General features: G+C 38.2%; 1 protein-coding gene across 3 annotated transcripts in view; it reads right to left on the bottom strand.

Annotated features, from left to right (window-relative positions):
* Positions 1–21,284, bottom strand: part of MTM1 (myotubularin 1) — a 46,327-nt gene that overhangs the window by 11,984 nt on the left and 13,059 nt on the right. For all 3 annotated transcript variants that reach the window (XM_063345854.1, XM_063345853.1, XM_063345856.1), the window contains 7 exons: positions 20,956–21,028; positions 19,326–19,420; positions 18,197–18,307; positions 16,056–16,157; positions 6,689–6,772; positions 5,315–5,464; positions 3,298–3,486 (listed from right to left, as the gene is read on the bottom strand). In XM_063345854.1, the coding sequence (XP_063201924.1) occupies positions 3,298–3,486; positions 5,315–5,464; positions 6,689–6,772; positions 16,056–16,157; positions 18,197–18,307; positions 19,326–19,420; positions 20,956–21,028 (804 nt within the window). The remainder of the gene's footprint in view (positions 1–3,297; positions 3,487–5,314; positions 5,465–6,688; positions 6,773–16,055; positions 16,158–18,196; positions 18,308–19,325; positions 19,421–20,955; positions 21,029–21,284) is intronic.

Here is a 21,284-nt window from a genome sequence, read left to right as displayed (position 1 = left end):
GCCAGGTAAGGGACAGTGGGCCAGCATCACATTAGTCAGGACTCAGGATGCTTTGCGAATAAAACGACATTTGTACCTTCCCCATTACTTTTGAGATTCATGATGGAAATAGATTTTCATTGACCAACTGACATCACAATGTCAGTATTTTTTTCTTCATCTATGTTCACTTTTCCTGCCAAGGATTAAACAAACTCATAATTCTGAATACAAGAGAAATCAACTTACTTTCCAGACAGATTATAAAGGTTAAATTAAAACGTACATTACATCCCACAAAACAGCAATTACTCATAACATACTAGATCACCACTTCCAGGGAATAAAATCGCTCATTTATTTGTTTCTGTACCAACTAGAAAGAAATTCAGTCAAAAGGAATCGTCTGTTTCTTTACATCACTAATTCAAAAGAAAGCAAATCTTTTTACCAGTGCAAACTTGCTACCAAAAAAAAAGTAAATCTTCACTGTGCTTAAACTGCCTAGTTATTTACTTCTAAAGTTGAACTGGTATTTAAATAGATAAAAATTATAATATGTTTGGCCAAGTAAAATTAAGAGTCCAGTTAAGAATAAACTATGTTTCATTTAAGAATTAAGTTCAAGAACCTTAGATTCTGCCTCCAAGTAGTAAATTAATAATAACATTAAAGTTTAAAGTAACTTTTCTAACATTAAATTTTATTGCTGAAGCCTGAACATGTATTTAGATCGTTAAGAAATTAAAGAGCCACGTAAGTAGAAAGTCTATTCTACTGCTGCTCTCTCAAAACATTTAAGCACCACCACAGCAGAGGATGTGCCTGGTCACAAATGGAAGCGGAAAACCACACATATTTTAGGACACAGTACCACTGATGAGGTTTTCCGAAGATAGCTGCAAAATCACAGCCTTTCCTGCAGCCAGCAGAAACATGCCATGAATTGTGATAAATAAATTTTGCCTTTATAAGTCATTACAGCCACCACCTACACATCAGACAACAACCTAAAGGACATTACAGCCTTTTCCCATTAGTACCACCAGCACTTCTGCCAGTAGCACAGTATCTCTATTCTATGCTCTCTATCTCCTGCCTCAGATGTGGGGGTATTCTCAGAGCTGTCAGGCTCTGCGCTAAACGAAGTAATGATTGTATTTTTCTCTTTCCTTTGAGTATTATGCAGTCCTGGTGAGGAATGATCGTAATTTTAGCATCAGGGCTGCTGCAGCTCCTACTGACTGCGTGGTCTTGACCTATGTACAAAGAACACAGGAATGCATGAGTAGCGTAGCCCAAGATTTTTGCTTACACTAATCTGCACAGCTGCTCAAGAAAACTTTCTTCAGTGCTGATCAACACTGGCTTGCACTCTGTATGTCACTGTCCCTCAGATCCAGAAATGCACCCTATTGCTTTTACTGCTATGATTGAGTATTTCATATTCAGCGATATCAGCAGTTAATTAAAACACATGGGTGAAAGACATAGACCATTTTAAAAAGCTGAAAACTGTGCTTCATACTTCAATAAGTATGTGCATATAAAGTTTGGCCATAATACACCTTTGAAACAAACGGAGTAAAAATGTGAGTTTGTCCAAGAACTGGGGAAAAATTTAAGTTAATGTAAGAATTGGCATTCCTTCTACAAGGCAAACAGAAGGATTATGTGTTTTGTTCACCCATAAAAATTCAGTGTGCAGAGGATAATGCAATTTGTAGAGTAAAATATAAGCGATTGAGGCAGACCCTAAAAATACAAATCATTGGATTAAAACCTAGTCAAACAGCCCCTAGGATGGAGCGTCTGAAAGAATATATGTTATACACAGAAAAGCACCTTATTTCTTGCTTAATAAAGTACATTCTCTATTACAGAGAAGAGGGCTGTAAAGGTACAGATGTGCATGTTTAAGTTACACAAAGCAAAACACTAACATGATCGTCCCTCTTGAATTCTGAAGCAACTTAACATTTGTTACACATAAACCTCCTAAAGGCAAACAAGTTTTACCATCTCATATTCCTTTCAGCAGAAACATTGAAAAGGACTCATTCCACTAAATTAGCGTCCACTTTGTGCCAAAAAACCATTCAGAAGTCAGAATTCCTTTGCTCCCAGACAAGCACACTCATTGTGTCACTAAGATCTCAAACCCTCTTGAGCTCCTATCTCTTACGCTCTTTGCTGTGCAGACACACAACTTCACTCCTAAGTACTGAAGAGCACGTCCACTTCATTGTGCCTGAAGTTCAGTGGGTAAGGGACTACCCTAGACATGGAGGGAGAGAAGCTGGTACATTCTCATATGACGAAAGCATTAAACTTGTGTCCTTCACTGCCTCTCCCTACCTAGGCTTTTCATATAAACATGGAGCACATCCATGCTCCATAGAGTCTGCTGTGCTCTGTGCCAAATGCAACGCTGACACACTCTGACTGGCATTGTCTCATGTATGCCTGAACAATCTGGTCCTCACCAGACTTGGCGGGGTGCGGGGCGGTGGTGGTAGAGGGGAAATCAAGGCACAGGGACACCTTTTCTTCTTGAAAGGTTGGACCAGATGATCTTTCGAGGTCTCTTCCCATCTGGGCTGTTCTATGATTCTGATCCCATTTAGGCTTTGATCACAGAAGAAGTGGTCACTTTGTCAGATGGAAACACTACTTCTGTCACTGCACTTACTAACCACAGGCACCTAGGGAAGAATAGGTATCTAGGTATCCAAGATCCTACCCATGCTGCTGTTCAGAGTGTAAATCCCCAAATTAACCTTATTCATCACTTTATTTGCTGGATGCCTGGACAGGTCTGAAGTGGTTATTGTAATGGTTTGGAAGAACCAAACAAAGGATGCCTATCAGTGGGCTTGGCTTTATGCACACAGCCTTTCCAGGACAAAATTTTCCCAGAGGATATGAAGCAGAGCTGTGGCTTGCACAGAGGTGGCATGTCATTCCAACAGAGGACATGCTCTACAGAGCTCTGCCTACATCCACCTCACAGTGCAGAGTGCAGTCATATCTGATTTCAGTCCGTGCTGAGATCTGTGCTTGACTGATAACAGACAGGGTAAAGTGTGTCTGGAAATCCACATGTGGTCCCGAAACCCTCCTTATGACCTACTTCAGGCACTAAGGTCCTTTCATGGCCTTGAGCCTCAGTATGTTATTATGTAAATATATATTTTATTATGTAAATGTATCTACGTTAAAATTACTACTGTTCCCCAAAACCTCCACACAGAAAACTTCAAGCTAAGTCTCTTCCCCACGCCCCTTCACAAGTAAGACTATTAAGCATCTGTTTACCTTGTTTGCAACTGCATTGACATTGGGCCTAGCATCATAGATGGTCAGTTTCGAGATTTGCCCATTAGCCTCCCTGATGATATCGAGATATCTTTCATCATCTTTATTCCTCTTGCCACTCATTCCAACAAGGGGCTGACTGCAGCGCATAATAACAGCTTGAGTCTCTGGATGAATCCATGACAGAACCTAATCACATGTCAAAAACACATTAGAAGAAATACATTTTTATTAAAAAAACATAACTTAAATTTTATAGTTACATTCTTTAAAATAGATAACATGAAAATTAACACTTTTTATTTAATTTCTTCAAAAGATAATCCCCAGACATCTCAACTGCTTTACTTTAGTTTCATAAAATTTAATAACGATAATCTTTACAAGAGTTCATTCTCTTACATATTTAACTCTTACTGAAATTATACTTACCTATATAACCCAGTGTACTTTAATTTTTTCCTACAAGTCTTAGGTTGCACAAATAATTCTGAAAAGCAAACTGGAGACAAATATAGCAATGCCTGCTGAAACTAATAAACAATTCAGAAGGATTAATTCATTGTAGAAACTGTGACTAAGATGCTCCAATTCTACAAGAAAAACTTTTCCCTTTTTTTGGATAAAGAAGGAAAGTTGAATTTTTCTGCAGTATCCTGAATGTTTCCCCTTCTAATCTTTAAAGCGCATTTTGTTCCTCAGCCCTCTTTACAAAGAGGAGGCACTGGAGCAGAGTGCACACTGCCTTTGTTGTTGTTCTGAGCCACAGGGGACTTCCACAAACAAGAGATAGTAGGCTACCTAGGGAACAGACTGCAGTGCGAGATTGAAGATAAGCAGCCCAAGAAGCGGGTAAAAACTCCAGCTTCATCATTGAAAAATATTAAGAAACAGTATTGCACCCAGTCTGAAAGTTGTGGGTTACAGAGTGAAAGAACACCAGAATTAAAAAAAGAAATCCTCAGAAAGTATTCGCTCCTGAAATACAACCCTTAGTTGTAGATGTAGAAATGAGACCTGTCAGTGTGTGCGTGGTGAGTATGGTTGGTTATTTCCTGACGAGAATAAAGTTACTATTACAAGGGAATGACTCTCACTGTACAGGCATACAAAAGCCCTGTCATGAATTGAGATGACAGAGAAGATACAGCTAGGTTATAAGAACTATATGCACACACTACATATTTTAACATATATATTTTATACATCTTATATATTATACATATATATATGTGTGTATATGTGGTAGATTTACTGTCAGTAAATACCGTATCTAATAAATATTTATCATATTGAGTTTTGCATCTGTTTGAAATTAACTGAGATTTAAGGCAGCTTTCTGATACTAAGAATCTAGCACCTCTTACAAGTTTGCCAAATTGAAATATTAGTTAAAACAGATTGTATTGAGAGAGAAATTACAGTTTTCTATAGTGTTAAGAGCTGATAAGTAAAAATTATATTACCTCAAAGAATTTCAGTTACAGAAACAGAGCCAAAAAGTCAAATGGGTTTATCTTAAACCACACAGCCCAATTTAAAGGACTAAGAAGCCCAAAAATTCACTACAGAGACTATGCATGAGGTCTTATTTTAGGCTTGACCATTGGAACTATGTTTAAATGCCACACTGTTTGATTACAGGAGGATAACATTTGCTATCACCTTTTACGTGCATCCAACAATAGTCAAACAAACTAGTACAGACGTCAGTCTAAGGCTCATACTTCATTAAGAAAAGGGAATCTGCAACGCTGGCAGTTGTTACTAGAAAAGTCAAGTTAAAACTAACAAAGTTGGAACGGGTGATTGTTGTGGGGGAAAAAAAGAAAATGTGGCTTGGCGAAGACACTAGTTTCAAGCAGTAAAAACTGCCAGCCAATCAAAATTATTTTGCTGTAACCGTTTCCAAAAAAAAAAAGAAATCATCCTCTGGGTCGTGTTCATCAAAAAGTTGTTTGGATGCATACTTAAAACTAGCTACACTATAAAGTAACTTTCATCACATGATACTCACCGGGATTCTATTTCGGGACCTAAAGGCAGCAACTTTCTTGAGGTCATCATCTGTTGCATTATATGGCACCACTAAGAGCGATGGATATGTATCACACAGTCCGTAATGTTCATTAATAAAAGTTACTCGCCACCGTTCATTAGGCAGTCCCTAAAATGTAACACAAAGTTTTTCAATGTATTTTCGGCTGTACAAATAGTAATTCTGCGCTTGAATTTTACATGACATTATGGCCACATGGTGGCAACAACCTACCAATTTAACCTAACTACAGTACAGTTTCAAAACAATAGAAGAAAAAAAGATTACAAGACCACACAAAACAGCTCATTGCTGATGGACTCACAGCCTTAAACAACTGCATAGCTCTCTCCTGTACTCCCACATACACAATTCTATTCTTACAACAAGTTTCAAAACAATGATTAAAACTAGTAGATGTATTTCTTTAATTGAGGAAAGAAAATTGCACTCTCTTCTCCCTCAAAGCTCTGCCTTTCCATTTTGCCTGCTGAAAAGAGACTATGGTTCTGAGAAGACGGGGGGAGGAGGTCTCATCTCTTCCCTGTAGCCTGATACTACCTTCAGGTTAAAAATAAGATTCAGGGCAGCTTTCTTACTGAGAAACAACAACTTTTAGTTGCAGTCTGCTCAGTAACGCATTTTACAAAGAGCAGCCAGGAAACTGAGAAAGGCCGAGAGGCCTTCCGCACACACACAGTGGCATTTGTGTGGGTGTTTGTATTTTACCTTGTTTGGGTCTTGAGCCTCTAAACCGTGAACCAAAGAAATATGGAGGGAAAAAAAATAATCCAAGGAAGTCCTTATTGTTTGCTATTTAATTTTTTTTTTTAAAAAAAGTCATATTTAAAGCAAAAATAAATTGTCTAAAAGACATTTTAAAATCAAATATATCATCTTATTTCATTGACATTTTTCCAAAATCACCTAAAAAGCAAGGCAGAATACTGTCAGACATATAAATAACTTCTGTAAAGGAACGGTGCTTCTAAAATAAGATGTCTTTTTTTTTTTTTTCTTCACTTCAGGAAGAAGGAGACCAAATCAAAGACCAAATCAAATCTATATTTAGGACACCGTAGTTACATATTTGGCACATTCTCCCCACCCCCTGCTCACTCAACAGTGGCACATTTAAAACTTCCCTCAAAGAGGAAAGACTACATTTTATATTTTTAAAGGTTCCAGTGCTTTTTCTTTTCGTTACATTTTTCAAGTGCTATTTCCACCTCCCCCCATTCTTAGTGCCCCCCCCCGCCAAAAGAGCTGACAAGAGAAATGTACAAACAATAATTCCTCTATGTAAATTGTCAGAGATGAAACCATCAGGCAACTGCAACTTTAATAACTCACTTGTCTCCTGTATTCAGACATTGGATTGTACACCATCCATCCATTTTCAGAAAACTTTTCTTCATTTGCAAATGCAAAAAAAAGCTGTAGGATGTAAAGAAAGCTTATTACACCAAACTCACTGAAAACGGCAAATATGAGGGCTCATCAGCAGTTATTCGCTAATGTCCACCACAAAATAGGACTGACTTTTCCATGCCAACCCCCTCTCTCCATTTAAATCTGATATTTATAAGTCTGTAAAGCAAAGAGCAAGAAGTAATAAACAATACAGATCTGCTAATGAAATAATGAATATGTGACAACAGTTAAAACGAGAAATGACTAAATAATAAAAATTACAAAGCTTAAATAGCTGGATATTTTTACTGTCAGGCGGTTGAAATGTTTTAAAATAGTTTGTATCAGCTTATTTACCATATTTCATTACCTCACCAAATAAACCACTGTCTTCTCACCAAAATTTCTCTAATACGTACAGCTGCAATTACTACATAAAATATTAGATGCTAAATTGAAAGTGGAAAAAGGTTTTAATTGCTATTCATAGCATTAGGAAGCAGTCTTCTTCCTGTACCCCTATCTCAATTGATCCTTACTAACAGAAATAAGGTTTACTGTAAAACTCCATGGAAGTTAAACAGTTGTCATTAAAAATGAAACAAAATATGCTGTCAGCAAGGTTACACTACCTCCTTTTCTATTGCTTTGTTGCTCACTCTCAAGACTCATTTATACAAGACAGCATCCTCACCCAGGATTCTGACAACTTCCTCATACCTTTTTGCTTCCTTCTCCTTTCAACCAGCTCCAAGTGGGCTGTATTACCTAACTAACCTCTTTTGTCCTTGGTTTCTTTTTACCATTTATGATGAAAGCAAAAGTAACGTTTATTTTAGGAATCTCCTTCATTGAGAAAATTGATTTTGGTGGCTTACGAATTCTTTGGATGCCAACTGGAGCATGAAACTAAGTTGTTTCAAAAAAAAAAGAAAACGCAGAAGAGAATGCGTTGTCCTGAGCTAACTGAGCAACAGCAGCCAGAGCAGAAAGCATTCAAGAGCCCATCATAGCTCACTTGTAACAAAAAAACCTGAAAGTCTCCTACCTATTCAAAGACATTAAAAGAAGAAAATGAATGCTAAACCGAACATCCCAAATCTACATCATTTTCACAGGCACAGACCTGAACTAAGCAGAAATGCAGAAAACCTGGCAAGCAAGAAAAAAATAATCATGGTTCTCAGGTGCATGATTACATCTACAGAGGTAAGGCGATTCTGAATTCGTAAGTGCACCATACGCCCAGGTGGAGGTTTCTTCAGATCTTATGAAGGCAGACACTAACGGCCCAAGGCAATTCTGTTTAGCCTAATATGTTACAATGGTTTAAAAAGTAAACAGCTCTAATCAAAACACTAAATTGAATCTGTCCAAAAGGAGGAGTTTTTCTCCTCATGTATTTATTACAAATAGACAAGTATTTTGAAAGAACGTTACTGCTCACACAAGATACTTTATCCCACTAGTTTTAGAAACTGGAATTTTAAATTAAATCAGTATTTTAAAGCAAGTACATTATTTGGCAAGTTTGCAGAAATAAACAATTCATTTCCAAGTTGTGCTTTCTCAATGTCTTCACCATTTTTAAAAGCGTAGGCCTTCAGTGTACGTAAACATTACAGATTCTTTCAACTAAGTGAAGTGCTATCAAGTGGGATGGAGGGAGAGATGAAGAAGGAAAAAGGAATGAGGTGGACGTCAACTGCATCAGAAAAAAAAATACTCTAATAGAAGTAGATGCAAATATCAGAAGCTAAGCAGAAAAACTGAAAAAGGTTGGTTGGTTGTTTTAACTGCAAAGCAGGAATACAGCAAAACAGGAATACCACTATCTAAGTTGCAGTAGATGCAACTGATTTGCTGAACTATTAATAGCTACAGGCGAGAACCATCCCCTCCTCCCCAAAGGAATTTGCCATATCCTGAAGAGCAACTATGCTAAGAATTCACCACGGAACCAAAAAGACAAAGGAGAATCTTATAACAGGAGGAAACAGAAACACTGGAATCCTAACAGATCATGTAAAAGATGTCTCAAAGGCAGGAATATGTTATTTATTTAAATTGCTACTTACTGCAAGTTTCCTGGTGAGAACTTAAAGATTACCCAACTTAAGCCTTGATAACTAAAATACATGAGTTTATTACAGTGCACTGTCATAGCTGTTACATGGAAGATTTTACAGAAAAAAAAAAAGATGCTGCTCCAAAGTAGAAATAAACAAATGGCAGCTATGCTGCTCGTGTCACTCACAAAATAATCCACAAGAAATCAGATGGAAAAGTATATTTTGTTTTCACATTTTAAAAAAATGGGGCTAAACTTACTATGCATGAGGAAGGGGTGGACAGAATCCTTTCCAAAAGAACAGTGTCCTACTATGTACAGCACATTCCATTTAAAACGCTTAGCTACAGCAGCTTTACCACAGCAGCTACAAAAGCTTTCAAGTCACACAACCCACAACTATTAAAGCTGACAATTAAGCTTCATCAGCTCTGTTGACATTCCAGGTAGCACAAATTCTTCTGGTATTGCTCAAGAAAAGAATCATTAGTAGCATGGATTAACCAGCAAAAATCTGAAGACTAACAAATAACAGAACACTACAATGAATGAGCAAGTGTATGGATCTTTGTATGATCTATTCAGAGAAAACTCTTGAAGTATACTCCTAACAAGAAGAGTATTTAAAAATGAACAGTATCTAAAAACCTGAAGACTAAAAATTATTTTTCTTCAGCAAGAGTAGACTAAATTATAACAAAAATTTATATACGCACATTTATATGTGCACATTGTGTACAGACTACACGATCTGGTTACTACTGAAAGTCCTACTCATTGTACACAAGAGATTAAAGATCTGAATCCCGCCCCCACCACCTCCAACGGCCTTTCACTTCAGAGCTGAAATATCAAGTCCTAAAATATTTTGTGAAGATGGCCCAAACTTCAGTCCAGGCTAAATGCTACAGTCTGAAATACAGAAACACCCCGACCCCTACCTTAGGCCCATCTCTCACCACAAAATATACAAAGCAATATATAAAGCCATTTCAAAGAGTAAAAATGCTTCCTTTTCCACCCTGACAATCGTAGCATGGTTCCATTCAACAATATACAGTTTAAAGTAATTTCTCAACTTAAGATTTTCGTACATTCACCTCCACTTAAGCAGCTCATTAGATGAAAGTAAAATTTGTATCTGTCTCTGTATTCCAACGTGAGACAGCAGGAAAGTCAGAGTTTGAGAACACGCATTTAAAACACTCCGTATCCATTAATACTAATTTCATACAGTTCTATTTAATTTCAAACTACAGTTTAACTTCAGTGTAACAAGCAACCCACATTTATAATCATTTTAATACTAAGAATCATGCAGATAAGCAAACATAAGAGATATGCTTGGATACAATCGTATTTTCTTGCTTGTGTCAGTACAAGCCATATTTAGCACACATTTGTACATTGCTCTATCACATTTTGTTTCTAATAAATAAAAGTAATGTGAAGTAATTTCTATTGAATAATACATTTTTTGTCTAATGGGGCCTTTTATTACTCTGATGCACTAAGTTGATAAACCCTATTATAGTGAACAAATCAATGTGACAAATACACATTTAGAACCCAGAGGAGTTTGTTACAGCTCAGGTAAGCTTCACATCTGCAGTAAAGACCCACATATTTCCACTTGTGTCCTAAATAACCCAAGCTTACAAATTAAAAGCAGTATGTTTGTATCTGTATCTCTTGATTAACTTAACATTGCCAAAGCTTTCACATCGCGGTGCACATAATCTGAATGCAATTCTACAGTGCAGCAGGCAAAGGGGACAGAAGACAAAATGATGCCATTTACAATGTATTCTGCACAGGTTCTCACATCACTTCACAAAAGATTTGAGAGGTGCTATCTTAGTAAAAATACATGGCTTAGCTTTTTGCGGATATGGGTTCCTTCATATTAGTGCCCCTCACATACACACACCTCTCGTGGCAGGATGAAAACAGAGAAGTCCCTTCACTGCCCATAAGCATTTAGTATGGGCCAGATAGGTGGGCATTTGTATCCCTCAGAGTGCGGAGGGCAAAAGAAGGCTGAAGAAGCAAACTACATGACCAGCTATAGACTACGGATCTGCAGTGAAATCCCTATCCTCCATTCTATGCAAAGAGGCTTTAATTTGCTTTTGCAAATTAATCTTAACTAATGTATGATAAGTCTTACTTGTTTTTACCAACTACAGGTACTGATGAGTCAGAAGCCTTGCACCCTGTAAGTTTTCTGAGTGGTAATTTATTGTTGTTTTGTTTTTTTTTTTATTTCATACCTCTTTAATACTTTCCTTGATTTCTTCTTTCTATTTCCTATGGCAGGCTAAAAAAAATTTTAAACTGATTTTTGGTTGATAGACTAATAGGAACTGATGGGCTTCCATCAGACATGTTGCACTAATCTCTATCAAACCTAGGACAGATATAGTCAGTACACTGGAAGAGACTGCAACTATCCCACTTCGAATCCAAGATGTGAGATAAAACTAGTAATCAATATAATTTAAGATGGATTCATGCTTTCTAATGGCTTTTGGCTAGCTGGTCTCAGTGCTGAGAGGAGTGAGGCCAGCTCCTGAAACGCTCCATAGTCTAAAAGCAGAAGACTACTTCTCCACTTGAAGCAGAAGGCTACTACTTCACTTTAACAAGGCTTTCAAATCTTCTAACATTTTTGGCAAGTTACTTTTTATGCTTCACTATGCAAATAATTCTGTTTACTTCCTTGCAGGTGGTAAGCTGCAATTTCAACACACAAAGTCTCTTTTTCAGTACTCCTACAGACTAAGTGCTTGCCTTCAACATTCAATTTATCATTACCATTCTGAACACAAAAATAATATGCGATACACCACTTGCTCACAAGACAATGTAGTTCTGCGAGATAAAGGAGAGCGCAGCTGCAATCTGACGATACAGTTCGGCAGGCGATATATTTACAAATATATATTTACTCTATTTACAGAATCACAGTACATAAATATATGCTCATGTACAAGTAGAACACGTACCATATATAGGATTTATTAAATATTTGACCAATCATTATGCATTATGAAAGACGAAAGCAGAAAAACTCGAACAAGGTGTTACATACCTGCAAAGAAAGTAAATTGTTTTTTCTAACTCACCAGTTTATGCTTTTCATATATTATAAATCACTAAGCTTTTACTCAGTGAAGAGGCTGCCAGTTTCCCAGTGTGCTTAAAAATAAAGATATAATTATCCCTGCCTTTAATATGCCATTACTACAACTCAGCCATTTAAGTCTTACCTGTTCAACTAAAAACTAAGATCAGACATTGTAGTATTTACATAATTAACTTCTGATCATTTGCAAATATGGTAACCTTACACCATTACTGCATTCAGAATGAAGCCTGAAGTCAAGATGTTTTTTGCAAAATCAAGTGCTCCATCAGACAGGCACCTGACACCAGGCCTCACTGCCACATAAAACCATCTTTGTAGATCCAATAGCAACACTGGCATGATCTGACTCTCAGAGATTTTACATGACCAGGATAGCTAGCTACACTGGGAGAGGTCAAAGTCAGACAGCACGGCTACCAGTGTCAAAACAGACAGAGCTATCATGGTTAGAAATAAATACATATCATGCAGGTATTACGGCGGTGAATAATCTTGTAAAAATGATGATGTGTAGTTTCAAGATAAGATCAGGAAGTGAAGCAGCTGTTATGCAGAAACTAAACTACAGAGGCTAAATATATCTCATTTTTTGTGGGTACCACAAACATTTAATTTTGAGTGGTTTGGGGTTTTTGTTTTGTTTTTTTTGAAAAAAAACTTCTTTAAAAACACTTTCAGCAACAATTTTCTTTCAATTAGCACAAGTTTGCAAATGCAACAGAGGATTATGGACAGCAGCTCTTTGTTCCCTATCAACTAAGCTGTCAGTCAGATGAGCTATCAGATTTTACATTATGATATTTATTCAAGGAGATCTGAACCCAACCTATGCTCAAACTGGAGAGAGACAAGAATTAGATTCTGGAAGTAAGCACACAGGACAATGTTGAGACACTGACAAACAGTTGCAAACAGACCTGTGATTTATTATAGGCTCTCAAACACTGCTGTTTGAATGGTGACGGAGAGAAGTCTTGAAAACAATAAGTACACTCCGCTCAGAAATAACGTTTTGGGCTCTATTTACCATCCATTTGTCCGAGAATGGCATAACGTGAAGAAAATGGGAGCAAGGCATCACTAGAAGTTCTTGTTTCTTAACCTCTAAGGATAGGGTTCCGCTACAGATAAAAATAAGTCAGATAAAAATCTGACATAAAATATATAGATAAAAATCTAAAGATATATAGATAATAATATAAATATAGATTAAAAAAGGTCTAAACCTTTACTGTCCTGATGATGCCTTCGTTCCACTGCAGAGCTGCACAAGCATCAGTGCTGCTGAAGCAGCTGAAGATCAAGGTTCCACAGGGTGGTCTGAGCAAAATTACCAGTTTAACACTACTAACAATAGGACATCACTCTCTTTCCTCTCCTGCCTGCTCCCTGTTCCACTCACATGCCTTCTCTTGCCCTGGTTCTGCTGCATACTGATTTCAAACCAGGTCTCCTTAAATTATTAAAAGTGGCACAAGACTAACTCAGAAAACAGAATATTTTGTGCTGGGTAAGTGAGCTACATTGGCTTACTTGGTAATTATACAACTGTCAGTTTGGTACAAGAAGAATAATCACGCACATGGCTGGAAGGGAGAGAGAAGGAGACCAGAAAAAAGCAAGACCTCAGCACTTTAGTAGCAGAGGGCTGCCACCTTCACAGCTGTCATATGAAGCCACAGCACGTTCTTTATAGATTGTGCTGTGGCTTTATAGATCCCTGATCAAGGTGGCTGCATGGTCAGAGTGTTAGCGTACATTCAGGGGAGAAGGCAGGCATGTACAGCCCAGACACACTGTCGCATTCAGACGGTGAAACCTTGTTCTAAACCAGCCACTGAAAGAGGCAGTCCTAATCATTCCTCTTCATTCGCATCCACCCACAGATGCCCTGACCCCATCCTCACACCACGCTAACAAGATTGAGGAAGTGACTCAGGGTAAAGCTTTTATTTTTTTCTCCTTGTATAGCTTTAGTCCCTTTTCAGTTCCCCATATGGTTCATCATGCAGCCTCAAACTCACAGAGGGAAAACCAGGGCAGGAATGAACCACCAGGCAGAGATGCCCACCTTTGGCAGGATCGATTCAAACTGCTTGCCAAAAGACGATGAAAGCACATCAAAAATATCACAGACTTGCTTAGCTCATTTTGAAGTTAAGGGCTCATCCACATTTGTGACATTAGAAAATAAGGACAGGTGCAACTTCATGATATAAGATAGGCTCACTTTATTTCACTCCAATGTAATCGTAATTTCTAATTGTTATACCCTGCTTTAGATATAGTTAAGAGAGATAAAGTATGGCCATTCTCCATATTGTCACTATCTTCCCAAGTTTTGTGCTTTGTTGAATCTGAATGCAAAATTGCCTTGACTGAGCCTTTTGTTATTGAGCATAATTTTTATTGGCAAGTTATACTCAAAATGGGCCAGGCCATGTAATGATGAGCTCTGCCAGGTTCAATAGGTGCAACAAATAAAGCAGGAATTGTACTACTCCACACATTATTCACTACCATCAGTGGACAGGAACACTGGATCTTTTTGGATTACAAAACCTAATACAAGTCCACACCTCATCACCATGTTATTCTAAGCCCTGTAGTTGGATTAGACACCACAGAAAAAAAAAAAATAAAAATACAATGGACTCTCCTAAGTCAATTACAGCTTAATCTGTCCACATTCACTACACGCAAATCCACACAAGTCTCAATGTAAGGAAAAAAAATTCTTCATCATAAGAACAACTGAATATTGGATGAGATTGCTCAGAGACAGGACGGAATCTACCTTGCAGGAAATATTCAGGACTAGACTTGACCATGCTCTGGATAACCCAATCTAAGGCCCTACTTGCAACAGAAACCTGGACCAGATGATGTCCAGAAGTCCCTTTTGACCTAAATTTCTCTATAATTTGATACTTATACATACAACTTTCTCTCATTTTTCCATCATCCTTTTAAGGTCCATATATCCTGTTATGCTTTCAATCGTTCTCTATTGTAAGATGCACAAAATGCCAGCAGTAGAGTCAGAGATATATTCACTTCTACAACAGTTTTCTTTGTGAGTACAACTCCTCACACCTACCCAAATATAGAAATCTTTTTCATTTCTTAAGACCTATTTGTCAACTCCACAAAATATTCTAAGCAAAAATGTTTCTTTTTCCTTATGCTTTCATTCCACAGACTGTTTGCATACAGAATGAAAACTTTCTGCAAAAAAGTTTTAAAGAATTAAATGTTTATAGAGTATAGCCCATTGATGGACACGTATGTATCTTTGAAGACGGAAGTAAGATTCTTGCTGCAGCTTCATATACTCAACAATTCTCTGAACAAAGTTCTTAAAAATTCATAGCAGAACCTCGGACATTTTGTCAAGAGAGCTCTTATATAATTATCCTAAATGAAAGCACCCCAATAAAATGTAAACTGAATTTTACAAAAGACAAAATAACACATTTACTAAGGAGATGTCAAAATGATCCACCAAGCACAGTACGCAGATTTTGGCAAAGAAAGGGAAGATAATGGATAGTTAACATTATTGTTACTCATTTCCTTCCACAAGATATTTTTTTTACCTGAAATAAATCTGTGTAAATTCATTACTGTATTAGCTACCTGTTATATTTTTCATCAGTTTTATCAATAAAACAAGTGTCTTACCATGTCTTCTTTTCCTGAAGTAAAGCTTTCGGTGATTCATATTTATCATTGCCTTGGAGACTGCCCAATAGTTTAACATTTTCAAGAATCAAGGCATGTACTACTACGTTTCCTAATTAGGGAGGATAACTTGCAGTCTGAATAATGAAATCTCTATGCATCAGAGATGCTCAGTCGTTTACCTGAAGTACAGCATACAGCGTCCATAATTTTACAAATAGATGTAACTGTTGTAAACGTACAAAATAAAAACACTAATTCTCTTCAGTTTATGCTGACACCAGATCCTGTGGTTATTCTTTTTAAGCAGCCATGATGTCCATTAGCAGGTCAAACAGTTAAAGTTAATTGGCAAGAACTCTACATTGAGAAAATTCAATAATATATATTATGTAACTTACCAAGTTATGTGACTGGGGAAAAGCATATTTTGTGAGGACTTCAAATATATCTCTTCTACTGTGCCCTTCTTGTTTTAATGCAAACCGTAAATTTCTCATATCCTAAAACAAAGGCATTATGTTTTAAGTGAACCAAAGCAGTAAGATACTTTTATCTGATGTACAAATGCCATATTACACACTAAACATGATTTAGAATCTGCTTGCAACACACCTCAAACCATTGTGAATGTTCAGTTTTATTTCTTATCCCATAAAATAGAATAGAGCATAAGAATTCTACAAATAAAGCAGTACCACATTCTGTGTGGTGCAAATGCTGCTTTGGCATAAAGCTATAAGAAATGACTGTATCTGATTCACTAAGAAGTCTCATGGGCTATTGAATGTTTGCAGGATGGGAGTTACTCTATGTTTTCAAAATGAAAGTTTGCCAATAATCTGTCTAGACTACATTGTCCCTAGCTATTTTCTCATCACTAACGTCAAAATAAGCAGTCTGCACATTAACTACTAAAATCAAATGTGTATACATACTCCATTAATGAGTCAAGTAAAGGATCCTGAACTATCCACTGGGAACTCCCCTATGACTATATTTTTTCATGGCAACATAATTCTTTTTTGTGAGACGAAAAAAATAAGAGATAGCTGTTACATAAAGTTTTCACTGCTTTTACAGCCCACAAACCCCCCATTTGAGGTGTTCTTCAAAGATTTTAGGCTTATAGAAAAATTCCTTTCAGAACAAATGAAATAATGAAGCAATGCAGGAATAATGCCCTAAAAGACGACTACCGTGTGCAAAACCTCTTGTCAATTAGTGGTTTGGAAAGGAAGACCAAGCCCTGTCCTTGCATGCAGAGAGGACAGTTAAATAGCCTTTGTATTGGGCAAGGTTTTGGTAACAGGGAGGGGGCTGCAGGGGTGGCTTCTGTGAGAAGCTGCTAGAAGCTTCCCCCATGTCCAACAGAGCCAATGCTAGCCAGCTCCAAGATGGACCCACCACGGGCCAAGGCCAAGCTCATCAGCAACAGTGGGTAGCACCGCTGGGATAACATATTTAAGAAGGGGAAAGTTACTGCCCAATAGCAGCTGGGAGAGAGGATTGAGAATATGTGAGAGCAACAACTCTGCAGACACCAAGGGCAGTGAAGAAGGAGGGGCAGGAGGTTCTACAGGCGCTGGACCAGAGAGTCCCCTGCAGCCTGTGGTAAAGACCATGGTGAGGCAGGCTGTCCCCCTGCAGCCCATGGAGGTCCATGGAGGAGCAGATATCCACCTGCAACCTGTGGAGGACCCCACACTGGAGCAGGTGGATGCCCAAAGGAGGCTGTGACCCTGTGGAGGGCCCACGCTGGAGCAGGCTCCTGGCAGGACCTGTGAACCCATGGATAGAGGAGCCCACACTGGAGCAGGTTTGCTGGCAGGACTCGTGACACCGTGCAGTCTGTTCCTGAAGGACTGCACCCCATGGGAAGGCACCCACCCTGGAGCAGTTCATGAAGAACTGCAGCCTGTGGGAAGGACTCATGTTGGAGAAGTTCATGGAGGACTGTCTCCCATGGGAGAGACCCCACACTGGAGCAGGGGAAGAGTATGAGGAGTCCTCCCCCTGAGGAGGAAGGAGCGGCAGAGACAACGTGTGATGAACTGACTGCAACCCCCATTCCCCATCCCCCTGCGCCACTCGCGGGAGAAAGTGGAGAACTGGGAGTGAAGTTGAGCCCAGGAAGAAGGGAGGGGTGGGGGGAAGGCGTTTTAAGGTTTAGTTTGTATTTCTCATTACCCTACCCTGATCCGATTGGTAATAAATTAAATTAATTTCCCCAAGTCGAGTCTGTTTTGCCCATGCCAGTAATTGGTGAATGATCTCTCCCTGTCCTTATCTCAAGTGACAAGCTTTTCATTATATTTTCTCTCCTCTGTCCAGCTGAGGAGGGGAGTGACAGAGCAGCTCTGGCAGGCACCTGGTGTCCAGCCAGGGTCAACCCACCACTGCCCTTTATACAAAAGGTATTTCCCTGTCCAGTTCCAAAAAACTCTTTTTAAATTCAGATGTGAGAAAGATGTGTTTTTTCATTCCTATAAATAGGTAAGCAGTGAGAAAAGGAACCTCTGGAATTATTGGAAAGTCTTACTTTACAGGTTATATCTAATCCATAAGAGTTCTCTCCTCTGCTTGAGGCTCCTCCCATTTTTTCAATCCTTGAAATTACACCCAATGGAACATTCAGTATCACAACTGGATCCTGCAATGAAGGTATGAGTAAGGAAAAGATTAATCTGAAAAGAAGACTCAAGCAAAATGTTCTTATGCATTCTAGAATAGAAAGCAGACGTGAAATACATACAGGAAGCAAAAGTGCGTTTCTGCGTTTGATCGAGTCTCCTCTCCCAACATGTTATGAAGCCTGTGCAGTCACTCTACAGCCTCGAACTCTAATTTAATATGCAACAAAAGTACTTCAAGTCTAATACAATACGCAGGGAAAAAAGGTGGCAACACCCTAAAAGATGCCTTCTGCTACGTATTTCTGATTGCCTCTGCTTACTAAGACTGCTTTATTGCTATACAGAATAAAGTAGAACAAAATGAAAGAGAGATTACTAGTAGAGTTAGCTGCAACCAGAAAGACCTCCATTCAGTAGTCCTAAAACCTTATTCTTAAAAAAAAAAATTATTATGAAACAGACAACAAGCATATTTTATTCTCTTTCACGTTGCTGCTTATCAAACACACTACTACTCCCTCCGCCCATGTGAGGTTCTATTGATCAAAGTATTTTCCAACAGTGAGGACAATCAAAATCTTGGTTTACTCATAGCCACTTTAAGAACTATTGCACATCATTAGTTGCTGCCCTTGATCTATCACAGAATAAGTGTAAAGGGAACAGCTATCAAAAAAGCTCAAACAGACAAAAGATAAAAGGTATCAGTTCAGCGTAAGTGATTAAACTGTAATTTTACCAAGCAAAAATCACACTTTTACAACACATTTAACTTCAAGGAACTTCCATTTTCATACAGACTTCTCAGTGGCACAAAGGCAATTACTATTTAGTCATTACACAATTAAGATATGGTTATTACAAACATTACAGACCATTTCAAGTAAAAAGCCTCCCATGCAATTCCACAAGTATACGTGTGCCAAAACTAGAACAAATGAACTGGCCACAAAATAAATCAAAGGCAGTGGGGGTGAAGGGAAGGGGGTTTAAAGCCAACTCATCCCACGGAAGTAATTGTGGCATATTACTCACATTTTCCACACTTCTTAGGTACAGCCTGTAGTTTGTGATGTACACTCTTCCTTTAACAGGGCCATTAAATGGACACATATAAATAACATCCTTGTCTGTAAGAAATGCAACATTTCTTAAAGATTGTGAAAAGAAAAAATCAGAGCTAAGGACAGCATTGGTTAACTAGCAGTAAAATAAAGACAGCTGCACTCATAAAAGCCACTCTTACGAGAGAGATTAATGAATTTTAAAAGTCTGAATTCTGTCCACTTGAATTATTAAGAAAATGTGAAAGTTTCGTATACTAAACTTGCCCCAATTAAATTAGCAGATTTCAGTAGCCTTTTCCTCGTTACATTTGTGTTCTCTTTCTCGCCACTATGTGAGAGAGGGCAGGACACAGAACAGTGAGTAGATTTAAGTCCTCTCTGTGACTACTGAACCAGCCTATTCACTGTGCCAGAACAAACACGTTCTTCTGTTGATACTATTACATCTTTCAGTGCTCTGTAACCAATTCTGCATTGAAGGACATAGTTCAAGTTGTAAAGTGTTTAGGGAACTCACTATCCTGAAGAAAAACATTACATTTCAATTTGAGGCAATCAAGTACAGCATGGCCATCAGCAGTGTTTCAGCAAAGGCAGTAACAAAACGACTACTAACACATACTACTCAAAAAACCAAAGATTTAACTGAAGTAATGCTGTTAAAAACTCAAGTGAATCACTACAACACACCTATTTCTCCCCGTCCACTCATTTCTTCAGCCCAACCTATTTATCTGCCTTCCACAACGAGCACCTTCCTTCCAGTGTGCTGCCCCAAAGCACAGACAATTTCCATAAGGATCATATCAAACATTCATCTTAGTCCCACGCCCTCTCCCTCATGCCTTCCCCACAACTTTCCTCATTAAAAACATAACTACTTCCTCTGAATCACCACTTTGGTTTCATCTCAGCCAACCTCGTTTACAAACCCGCCTAAAAAATCCTTGGGCAGGGGGGAAGGGGAAGCTTCAGAAATAAAAGACGGACCACTTTTGGTAACATTGTGATACCTCAACACAAACTTCCATGGAAAGGCTCCATTCCAGAAGAGCCTCCATCAAGTAAGAAACCACTGTACACAATACATTAATCTTTCTTATGCTCCAACATTAGTGTATGTAAAGGCTAACAAGCGCATAGTAGCTACGTATATGCCATATTGTGTCCAGGAAGCGTAAGATTGTACTTAGGGTAGTCACAGCTTGGGCTAAGGTTCCACACTACTGTACAAGATATCAATACACAGTGGGTAGCACGTACAATTCTCTTGGCTTCAGAAAGCTTGGAGGGGCTCTCATCACTAGACACGTGCTACTTAGTCTGTAAATACAATTATGACACATCTTGACTTGCAACTGCCTTGTATCAGAGGATCTGCCACATGTGAAAACCAAGATTTTAAAGACTTAGAAAGTTACTTGTGACAAGCGGTAAAAAAAAAATTCCTACCGCAACTACTTAAAAAAATGCATGACATTTTAGTATCGCTTACCCCCAGCCTTAACCAGTCCAAATTATGAAACTATCCAGTAAGATACATGTATATGCCAGACACCTGAACATACAAGGCATTAGGCAGCTATATAGCTTCATACCTGTAACTCTAGTCTCTCCTGGAAGACGAGGTATTTCTTCATTTTGTTCCCAGTTAGTTCCATCTTTCAGAGTCTAAAGAAAGACAAGTACAACACCACATCGTATTTTCTTTACGATTCCTTCAAGTTCGAGATTCAAAAAATCTTAATGGTAATTTCTGCATGGGAAAGAACAGGTTTTTCCACAGTAGAAATTTACAGACTGAACCAAAACAGGAACACACACCACTATCCTAAACTGCAACTATTAAACGTTTAAAGGTTGAACAGATCTGAAACACAAGCATTATGTTTTAGTCTTCAGTCTTAAGTCTTTTAGTCTTTAGTCT

This window comes from Chroicocephalus ridibundus, chromosome 9 (assembly GCF_963924245.1).
Source record: "Chroicocephalus ridibundus chromosome 9, bChrRid1.1, whole genome shotgun sequence".
In the NCBI taxonomy this organism is placed as follows: Eukaryota; Metazoa; Chordata; class Aves; order Charadriiformes; family Laridae; genus Chroicocephalus; species Chroicocephalus ridibundus.
The sequence above is the reverse complement of the archived record's forward strand: the minus strand, read 5'-3'. Positions and strand labels throughout refer to the sequence as shown.